The following is an 11,567-nucleotide window of genomic DNA, read 5'->3' as shown; positions in this document are numbered from 1 at the left end:
AAACTTATTGTAACCCAGTCCCTCATTGATTGATTAACAGTATGTAATTTTTATAGCTGTACAACTGTTACCACACTGTTATTCAGATTAACTGCGATGCTGATGGAATTAAACTTCTTTTGTTATTATTATAAAACGCTTCCGATTAGTGAGGAATGTAGCATGAACCTATGCTCTATTAGTGTTTGGTAGAAACTCAAAGTGCTTACAACGAAAGTCGTAAATTTATTTGAAACTATGTACAGGGTAACATCACATTACGGTTTTATGAGCATTTCTACTAACAATAATGTATCGAGTTTTGCTTGTCGTTCTCACTTCCGGCCCCCCATTACAAGTTTTTTGACGAATAGCACGCAGAAGCCACTGCCTGTGGAATTGTGAACAACGAACATAAGTGATACTTTTAGCGATCAAAACTTTTATACCCTTTAGCAACGAGTTTTTAAGCATATGAGGCGATATTTTTGCCTTTAGTTAATTGGCTATTATTTTTTTTTACTTTAAAATAAATATTTTCAATATCTTGACCGGTCAGAAACGAGACCTGAACGAGCTAAAATTTGTTTTGGCTGGTCAAAATGACCGGCAACTGTCCAAAAATTATTTTGAGCCCTGTGATTCCACTGATACACGCCGAGATATTCTTATAGAACAATTAACTGTCAATGACTGGTCTCCAAGGAAACATTTAATTTTGTATTCCGAGAATCTCAATGTTTCCCGAGAAGACGTCGACGGAAACATTGAGATTCGAGAGAAAAAATTAACTGTTTTTTTTTTAGGAACAAATCATTACACGTTAGTGATTTTTTATATAGCACATTAAAGATATTAAATAGAAAGGGTCCATTTGCGGACAAAACCAAGAGACACGTAAACGTTGAAAAAAGTGCTGAATCTAAAGACAACATCACGTCACCTGCACTTAGGCCTTGGAAAAGCGTTCAACATTTACGGGTTATTAATAATTTAATGTTACCCCCTAACCTCATAGCTTTTGCAATGTTTCACGCTCGAGGGTTTTTGGCAGCAAACGGTTCTATTGTTAGATGCTTTGCGACTATGAAATAGCCAATTATTGCGTGCGCTTAATGGCGGGAGAAACTTCAGCTATATAAGTAACATAACAATAGTGCTTGCTAAGCACCTTTCTTTACCGCTTACATTTTACTTGTATTTGCATAAATATGCATATATAATATCCAGATAATTTTTTTTTAAACTTGACAATACGTGCCAAGAAGACATCGAAACCATGTTCGCTAATTTTATCGTTTATTTTTGCTCTAAAAAAATATATATATATTTTTTTTTTTCAAATTTGCACTACAATAGTAATAACTTCACTATCAATAGTAATAACTGCAATTAATTAACCTTCTATTTTACAGCTACCATAGCTTTAGTAGATGACGCCACCATTCAACGTTATTGTTATTACTGATTCTCTCTAGAACTGAAATTGTCAGTCTGCATAGTTAAAAATACCTATGATTAATAATCATGCGGTGAATTATAAGACACCATATATGCTGTCAATAAAACAAGTTTAATTTAACTTGGAAGATATATTTGCAACTGTCCACAGCCTACTCAAATACACGAAATCAAGCCATTCTTGGTCCCCGCAGCCACGACACCATGCTGTCAATAAAACAAGGTATTTAATTTAACTTGGCAGATATATTTGCAGCTGTTCCCAACTTACGCTAAATACACGAAATCACTGAAGCCATTCTTGGTCCCCGCAGTCAGACGTTGAGAGTTAGTGAGTGATAATGCGGCTGATAATAGCATCCGTTTGGATCGTACTTGGTTCTGTTACCCTATTTAAGGTTGCTCAGCAGCTTTCAGAGGTCAGTTCTTTACATAGAGGTCAAAATGTAAGCCGAGAATTCTCTTATACTTAAAGCATAATCTCAGCGTAGCACAAAGTGAGAAGCAGTAATTGAATATGTTTTGAGACAATTAATGTAAAGAAGTTCGACCCGAGTTGCGTTGTTGTGCTACGCTTTTAATTGCTTACGGCGGAAAAAACTAATGGAGAAATCCCAAAATGAAGGTAACATTCAAACGAGATTATCTTTGAATTCCAATTTCAATGGACGAAGAAGAGAAGAGAAGGAATTGTTATTTCCCTGCGTTTATTTGCCTAAAGACTGCAGTGTTTAAATTTGTTTCTAAACCCTTGGTTAGTATTTGTAATCGCAATGAAGCCGAGTAGAATCTAGGATTAATTTTGCACGCGCTTTTTCAAAGTTTTCGTTTTAATTGCCAGAGTCACTTATCAACAAGGGCAAATTGGAAAAACGTTGAAAATAGAAGTGCAAATTAATGCGTAATTCTACCAAGATTTGTTGCGATTACGTGTTTATAACATTGAGGGCAAATTTTCTTAAAACTATCTAGGCACTTCGTAAAAAAGTCAACGCCGGAGCCGATTAAGAACGCCCTCGTAAGAAAAACAATACAAACAATACAATTTACCTGTTAGTTAGGACGCAAAACAAGAAACGTTGATAGTCATATGCCTGACGTTATAAAAAGGAAAAAGTACTCTTTCCGATAATTTAATGGCTTCAAAAAGGAAGCTCTCTAGAGAATAGGCAAATTTGCATGCTTTTTTAACGTTCTAACGTTGTGACAATATCAATTATTATTTTCTATTGCAAGACTGAAAGAATTTTAGCGTGCTATGTGTGACTTGAGAAAACTAAGAGAGTATTGAACGGCTTTAAAAATGAACTTCACCCTAAAGTTTTGGGGCGAGGAAGCTAAGCATTCTTTGTGGTCTTAAAAGAACCTCAAAGTGCCAAGGAAGAAAGACATGTAGAAATGTCGTGCCAAAGTGGACCCGTTCGGTAAACAAATTGTCGATGAAGATTTTTTTGTGAGTGGCAGGCCACAAGAACGAATAGTTACGCCTTGAAGGATTAACAAAGCACATCTGCTGTGAAAACTTGTGAAATTCTAGGTTTGCAAACCCTCATTAGTATTCTTTATATGAAGAATACTAATAGCAATCTATTTACAGCACTCTCTACTCACGCTTTAGGATTCAGAATGGGGGACAGCTGTCGCAACATGCTAACCAAAAACTAGGGGTGCGCTAATAAAACGAACCCCAGAATACCCCAAAAAGTTGAGTAGCAGTTAGGGGGAAGATAAATGAACTCATAGAACATAAAGAAAAAAAAGTCCCCGACAACGGAGAACGGGTACGCTTTAGCGAGTTACACTGGGGAGAAATGGGAAAAGCAGAAACAAAGTCCTTAAGGGAATTAAAATCTGCGTAACACGAAGATAAGGAGACAGCGACTTCTTCTTGGGATACAAGGATCTCTGAGGCCTGACCTCCTGGGCGCAGTACTTGCGCAAGCTTTAGGTAATAGAGCCATGGAATAAGTCTCACCGGCGACAAATCGCTACGGATAAGGAACGTAAACATAGAGAGGTCTGTAAGAGCGTCGCTGTTAAAGACATCCAAGACGAAATCTTCTGAAATATCGCCAATAGCTGGCATCTCCCGGGCTTGAGCGGGGAGAGAATATCCTGAACTATAAACCCACGACACTGAAATAGGGGAAACGGTAGTAGGATAAAAATCATCTACTATTTCCCATAGATGAAAAGTGAAATTCTGTTAAAACTGCTGAAAAAATAAAGGGGAAAACAGAGGAAGTATAAAAAGGTGAAGCCCGGGAGACGACAGCCTTGGCTCCGGTAATCCGAGTAGGGAGTAAAAGGCATAAAAGGTAGTATTTTGCCGGCTTTAAAAGCTCGTGGACGTGACTGATTTGATTGACGAGATAGGTTGTAATGCTCATGAAACTAAATAAAACAAGATGTCGGGCAACAAATGATTGATTCACCTGCGTCGTGAAGCTTTCTACAGCTTGAAACGTACTCACACGAACACATATCGGTCAATAAAAAAAAGCAAACGGTGGGCCTGAAGAAGGAACTTGCAGAGTAATTTCTTGCACTGAATTAGACCTGCTCCTTCCTCCCAAAAGGGCACTGTTATTTTCCGTTAATATCTTTCGTTGGAAGCGGCCGTAAGGAGGTGAAATCGCTTGGTCGCCATGAATGGTTTCAGTTTTTCAACCCAAAAAAAGTCCGCTAGGCGTTCAGTCGATCTAAGTTTTTAGCTTTTGACATAAATAATATTTTCACTGTTTCTTGTAATACACGACAGTTCACAAACAGCCAAGAATAAATTAAAGTAAAACTCCAAAAAACTCGTTGTTGTTGGGCACAAAAATGAAGAAACCAGCTCAGTAAATGTAGAAACAAAGTGTAAGTAAGTAAATTTGCCCTCCGTACTGAAAGGAAAACTAAGAAAAAAAATACCCCCTTTTTCGACCAGTCAGCCTTCGGTAAATTAGCCTTTATGTTATTAGACCAGTTAAACCAACGCAGTTTTGCACTCGGTAGCTCATAGTAATGCAGTTACATTGTTTTTCTTTTAATTTAGGCAAAAAAGCTCGAACGAGGTCAATATCAACCCCTGAAGTATGTACATTTTGAGGAGTTTTCTCGCCACATGTTAAACATTTCCCAAGTTTTGGCTTCGTTTGATGTTACTGATTATATCGACTGTGCCTTCGAATGCCTCGCCAATTTGGCGTGTTTCTCCTCCAACTTTGCTATTTTGGCTGATAACGGTACTGGCCACCACGTTTGTCATCTCCTGGCTTCAGACAAGTACAATCACTCCAGCAGATTTGTACCAAGTGACGAATTTCATCATTACGCTATTGAGGTAGGTTAAGTTATTTTGGTTTCTTTTACTTCCAGTACATGTACAAGAGAGGTATGGCTTTTCAGCCTCTTTATTGGCTTAGATTTTCCACAGAAATATTAGCTTGAATCGAGTGGCTTAGTGGATTTTGTAAATAAACATGATCCTGGTAGAAATATTTTTTCAGCCAGTGGCGCAGGCCTACTCGTAAAATCTCTCTAATTAGAATCGCGTTTACGGCAAACGGCAAACGTGAGATTCGCGTTGATGTTTTTTGAAAAAGTTAGTACACGGATGAGTATAGTGCAAAATAATTCTGAACTTTGATGCTAAAGATAAACTACTTGATTTTACTGAGAAACTGAAAACAGCAAGCGGTAAAAATAGGGTAAACATGATCACGTGGTCATTTTGGCCGTTTGCCGTTTGCTTCAAACGTATCTTCTGAATTTCTCGGTCGTTTTTCAAGATCGCGATAGGTAAGTTCTGTAATTTATTGTAATTTTTCTAACAAAAAGATTTCTAACATAGTCTTATAAGTGAAATTCACATATCCCAGCCAACACTCCTAGTTTCCCCCCTTATTTTCTCCTGATCGTAGAGATCCACCTATCTATCCTTCTGCCTTGCATACATTAATCAATCTAACAGGTGATTCACTTTTATTTCAAGACTCCTTGTGAATACACACCATGTCAGCACGGCTCTACATGCATTCCACTGTACGAGACTCATGGTTTTGTGTGCCATTGCGTTCCCGGTTACATTGGAGACTTCTGCCACGTAAAACGTACGTAACTCTCTTTTCAAGGAAAGTGCTGCAAGTGTTAAAAATTGCCTATATACAGCTGTTTCGACAAAGGTTGCCCAAAAAAAGCGTAAAAGCGTAGGCCACAATGCCGAAAGGTAGTCTAGGAAATACGCAATAAATTTCAATAAAAGCGAGGCGAGGTATTTGTTTGACTATTTTAGCTAAGAATCACATTTTATTAAATAAGCAAATAGGGGCGAGATTAGAAAATAAAACTCCAAGGGAAATAATAAACATGAACTATTCTGAAGTAAGCAGTATCAACACTGCAAGAAAAACAATATCTTGCAAACCAGCAAAGTCTTCTCAACAAAATCACTTCAAAAAAAACGTTAATAAATCATGAGCCCATTGACCTATCAAATGGTCGATAAAACATCACGTGCAGAACAACCAGTCCTTTATTTATCCCATTGCTGATTTTTTCGTTCGTTTTACAACGTACATGTATAGTGAGCGAAAAGTCTCACGTCAAGGGGAAAAATCCAACGTTTCATCGCACCCGATTGGAGTAAGAAGATTTCCCTTCTAGATTTTCCCGCGGATTCCGGTTACCGAGACTGTGGTCAGAGACAGAAAAATTTCGCCCAATCCCGGAGCAAGTCAGATTGTAGGATTTTCAGGATAACGCCCGCTCACGAACAGAGAAAAAATAAGCTTTCTTCAAAATTTCTGTTTTTGTTTTTTATTTTTTATTTTTTTTGTTTTATCTAAAAACCAATTGAAATTGCAACTTCCAACCGAAAAATCGCGGGTTACAAACAAGATTTAAGTTTGGTGTCTCATTTCGCATTGGCTTACGTGGAGGGGTTAAAGTACGGAAATACGGTTGTACAGTCGTACGAGCGGACGGATGGTAGCTACGTCATAACCTAACGACAATTTTTCTCATCGATGGCTTATTTTACAATAACTGTCCAAATTCCTGCGCGCTGATTGGCTCGTAGCTATTGTCTATAAGAGTACAGACAATAAAAATGACGTCAGATGTAACGCGCGCGCTTTCTCAACGAAAAAAAAAGCCAATTCCGCTCGCACTTTTTCCATGTTATTGTAAAAAACAAATCGACGGCAGTTTTCTATGGTCTATACTCTTATAGACCATAAAATGACGCCATAAAATGTCCAAAACTTGGCAGTGAAACCACTCGCCTGCGGCTCGTGGTTCCACTTGAGTTTTGAACATTTTTTGACGTCATTTTATGGTCTATAAGAGTATAGACCATAGAAAACTAGCGTCGATTTGTTAATCATATTTCGCTACCCATGGTGTTCCGCGGAGCTCCGCTATAAACAACAGCATCCATACCGGATAACCCAAATAATACGATAACAATGCGAACACCTAGCCTGATCAAGGGCTCGTGTGCTTGCTTATCTAAAATGCTTCGTCAATCCGATACCACGTTTGTAAGACCACACTTCTGCACGGCCCACACCAGATAAAAACTATTTATTATTAATTAATTCAGAATGAGTAATTTATTTATTAATCACGGCTGTAGTGCTCCAGTATAAACTGTTGCAAATGTGTGAACTACTTACAGAGGTCTTAATACCGAACTTAAGGACCAGAATTCACTGGACAGATCTGGTGTTACTATGTTCAAAGGCCTTAATTAAATCCACAGAGTTGTCTTCACAATGCATTGTTGCCATTGTTTTAACTAGGGTGTACTTAATTATAATAATTTAACTAAAACATCACATTTAATTTCATTTGTTTTAGTTCCTTTGTGGATGAAGGTCAACACCAAAGAAGTCTGTTTTAGAGCCCGTGGTAATTCATATGGAACGTTTTCCATGCCACATAACGGTGAAATCTCTTCTATTAAACTCGTGCATTTGAGTGGCAGAGTATCGTGTGCAGCAAGGCAAAACCGTTTCAGTAACTGGGGGTGTGACGTGGGAGAAAATCTTGCAACCTATATTACTAATGTTAGCAATAAAATTGTTTTCCCACCAATTTCTGGGGTAAAAACATACAAGCTTTCTGGGATATGGTCTAATTCACCCGAACTAACATTTAACAACCTTACTGTACCCATGAAAGTTTCAACTGGAGAACAGTTTAGAGTGTGGTACGGCGAAGATTTGAAAGGTCAGTCAGAGCATGACAATGGTGGTAAGACGTGCTCGGACGTTTTCGCGTTGTACGTTTAAAACATGGCTTATGTTGGCTTGAGTGCAGGTCGTTTAGTGTGTTCTTATCAATGAGGTACTTTGAAAAAGTAGGATATTAGCTTACCAGCTTGTTTTCAAATGCCTCTCATAATCGGTGAACGAAATGTGAGGAGCTGAACGGTGCCAAGAAAATAAGGAAAAAAGTCACAGTCGTCATCGGCGCCCGCATCAGAAGCCGATCAACGATGAATGCCGCTATCACGAGAAATGTTTGAACAAGGACATAACAAGAATACAACCATTAAACCGCGATAAAAATGCGATCCCTTGTATTCGAATGTCAATATTTAGCATCAACCATATCAAGTTAGGACTCTTTAAACGAAAGCCTCCCTAAAACTGCCGTTAGTTGGCCCCTGCTAAAGCTGAATGAGTCTTTTTACGCAACTGGCTAAAATCTCTTCAAGATGCAGGTCCCTCTAAGGTGGATAGTTGGTGCTGGCTCCGATGGTACAAAGGCTACTAAAATATGTCGATATTAGAGGTTTTGTAGTTACAAGTATAATTATATAATGGCTCCTGAATAACAAGAGCCAGTAATAAGTTCGCAGAGAAGCCTTCCAGCCAAACTTTACCTAAGACGCAAAACCTAGAGGCTAGATTCTTTCAATTATTGCTAACACTAGTAATATAGGTCAATCAGTCACAGTCGTAACTGTAAGGTAAATGGTGAACAACCTTAAACTTCGCTGGTTGATCACTGAAATGTCAAAAGCTCTTTTTTGAGCGTTCACCCTTCTTCAGACGGACTCAATAGATTATGAGTTGTTATGGGTTTGTATATGGAAAGGGAGTCAGCTACGCCATTTGTGGAATTATACTCTAATGTGTACGGTAGTCTAGAAATTTGGGTGATATATCAAACAGCTTTTATAGTTAGATGCCGTGTAGCTAAATTAGCCAATGAAAGCGTGTGAAGTTAACGGAAAAACTTGAGCTATATGAGCAACAGTGCTTATTAAGCACCTTTCTTTAGCAGTTTTCATTTTACTCTCATTTGCATAAATACAGCAAACTCTCTTTATTGTGGACACCCTCGGGATCGCGAGCTAGTTTCTTTATATCTCGAGGATCTGTAATAGCAGGAATATATTTCAGTCAAATGTCTGTAATCTATATTTGTGCCCAGGGTTAAGTTGCTGTCCGCCTTATTATCGGAGTGTCCGTAACAGCGAGGCAGTGTCCGCAAGGCGAGAGTTGACTGTATAAACTTGTAATTAATATCCAGATAAAGAATAAATGACACAAATACATTTACTCGGAATTACATTTATTCTTTATCTCTTAAAATTATCTGTGGGTAATGGTTTTTAATATCCAGATCATTTCGTTTTATTTCAACTCTATTCTCTAATTATTTTTATTTTTAGTCTAAAAGATATTTATCTTATTTTCAAATTTAATCTATCCATAGTAAACACATTGTAGATTGCATGGCAATTAGTTGAAATTGTTTGTTATGATTCGCCATCGTTATTAATGTAAGGCAACAGTTAACTGAAGCCAGTCAATCTTCTTCGCTATATGTTTTTGGACTTGACCGCACCCACCGAATTTCAATATATTTAACATTCCAGTTGCAATGTGAACGTTAAAACCAAAGAATTGTGCATGGTCGCGGCCCTTCCAACATAACTTAAAGCACTATTGTTTCACAACAACTCCCTCGATTGTCTATATATAACGTCATTGACTTGACAAGATGGCTAGTGAATAATAAATATTGCTTTTCCGCGTTAACTGCAACTGGTTAACCTTGTGTTTTACAACTACCATAATTTTATTAATTGCCGAACCACCTTGAAACATCATTGTCAATTTCTATATCATTTCTATATACATTTAATATATTTATAAATTTAATGTACACTTAATGATAAATAATAATAATAAAGATGTGTATGTGTATCAAGACTGATCCCCGATGAAAGATTAATCTAAAGTATATAATTTAAAATACCTGTGATAAACAATCGTGTTTTGAATTATCCCACACTTTGTTGTTGATAAGACAATATCGATATATTTAATTTAATTTGACAGACGTATTTGTACCTGCTCATAACCTATGCCTGCAAATACACAAAATCAAGCCAGTCTTGGTCCCCACAGTCAGAGGTTGCGAGTGAGTAAGTGAGTGAGTGAGTGATAATACGGCTGATAATAGCATCTGTTTGGATCGCACTTGGTTTAAGGTTGCTCCGCAGTTTTCAGAGGTCAGTTCTTTACATATGGTCAAAATGTCCGCCGAAAATTCTCCTATGCCTGAAAAGTACCTCAAGCTTCCTTCGAACGGTAGTGAGAAACAACCGAGTTCAATGTTTTTGAGACAATATATAAAGAAGTTCGACCCGATTTGCGTTGTTGTGCTACGCTTTTTTGTACGGAAAATCGGCCAGTTTCCGACGAAAATAAATAGAGAAATCCAGGGAACGTCCAGTCGTTGCTAGACGGCGAAGACTACAGAAGGAATTTTTACTTCCCTGTTTTATTTACCAAGAGTCTGCAGAGTTCAAAATTGTTTCTAAACATTTGCTTATTATTTGTAACTACATGAGGCCCAGTACAATTAATTTTGTAACTTTCACTTGTATTTTCAAAGTTTTTCCAAATTGCCAAAGTAGTGCAGCCTCGAGAGTAATTTGGAAAAACTTTGAAAATATAAGCGAAAATCAATTCTTAATTCTTCTAGGACTCATTGTGCTTACGTGTTTGTAACATAGGGGCAACATTTTCTTAAAACCATCAAGGCACTTCGTAAAACAGTCAGCGCCGGAGTAAATTGTAATTTGTTGTTCAATCATTGGTGTATTTCGATCGGAAGACAGTAGTATTCCAGCAACGAATGTTGGAGACATGTGTACGAGCAAAGGCTGGATCAGGGATTTTTTAATTCAATTCAATTCAATTCAATTCAATTTTATTTTTCACACGTACAACAAGATTCAATACAATACATAAAAAACAATAAACATTTATATTACAAGGAGGATAAAAAAGAATTAGGAAAAATTTGTTTGGTTTAGTGTGAGCAGTACCCACAGGAGCATGCTGCTTTCGAGTTGGGCACTGCTTACGATGGAAGAGAAAATTATTTAGGTGGAAGAGAAAATTATTTGGAAAGGTTTGAAAAAGAAAAAGAGCGTGTTTAGCGAACGGATGACGGTGAAGAACTCTACATTACTTTTGGTTTATAAGCAAATTTGGTATTTTTTAAGCTCTGAAAAACTGAAAAATAAAACTAAACTTTTGAAAAGTTTAGTTTTAGAAGCATCTTGCATGGACATTCAGCTGGATATGCGAGTTTTATTGAAAATCGCCATTATTACTTGAGAATATAGAGATTACTTCATGGAAAATGCGTTCGTACGATTTTTTTCACGAGTTGTGGAGTAGGAGTTGATGGTGTTGAACCGACTTGGGAGTGATAACCACTCCAACTTACCGGCCTAAACCGTTTTTTTCGCGCTGTTTATGTTAAGCTCCCAGCCTTTAAATTTTCTGCCAGTTATGTCGGCATATTAATTATCATTGTTACGGTGTGTACTAGGATAGTGTTTAGTTTATACTTAGTACTTACGCACCGAATTGCGAGACGAAAAAATACCATATCTTCTCGATTCACTAACTGGCGTGGAATAAACTCCGGGTCTACGAAGTCTTAAATAAACACCCCAGGCGTTCATTCCTTGTCCCAAAATTTATTTTACGTGGATATTTTAGAAAAAGTAGGTGACATTTTTTTTTAACCTATTTTAATGTTTTTTGTTGATTCAAGCAACCTTTACTGCTGATAAACAAAAAGATGACCGACAAATATAATGA

The 11,567-nt window shown here is 37.4% G+C and overlaps 1 protein-coding gene across 2 annotated transcripts; it reads left to right on the top strand.

Moving 5' to 3' along the window:
* The first annotated feature begins 1,573 nt into the window (after window positions 1-1,573).
* Window positions 1,574-9,636, top strand: LOC146477937 (uncharacterized). Of its 2 annotated transcripts, none has more exons than XM_085112678.1 (4): window positions 1,574-1,663; window positions 4,481-4,768; window positions 5,420-5,537; window positions 7,288-9,636. In XM_085112678.1, the coding sequence occupies exons 2-4, from the start codon at window positions 4,550-4,552 to the stop codon at window positions 7,719-7,721; spliced, it is 771 nt and encodes a 256-aa protein (XP_084968804.1). In that variant the 5' UTR covers window positions 1,574-1,663; window positions 4,481-4,549; the 3' UTR covers window positions 7,722-9,636. The 2 variants fall into 2 exon arrangements, with proteins under 2 accessions (XP_084968804.1, XP_084968803.1); XM_085112677.1 differs by lacking the exon at window positions 1,574-1,663 and adding an exon at window positions 1,718-1,859.
* Window positions 9,637-11,567: the final 1,931 nt, after the last annotated feature.

Source organism: Pavona decussata, unplaced genomic scaffold (genome assembly GCF_977016875.1).
Source record: "Pavona decussata unplaced genomic scaffold, jaPavDecu1.1 SCAFFOLD_67, whole genome shotgun sequence".
In the NCBI taxonomy this organism is placed as follows: Eukaryota; Metazoa; Cnidaria; class Anthozoa; order Scleractinia; family Agariciidae; genus Pavona; species Pavona decussata.
The sequence above is the reverse complement of the archived record's forward strand: the minus strand, read 5'-3'. Positions and strand labels throughout refer to the sequence as shown.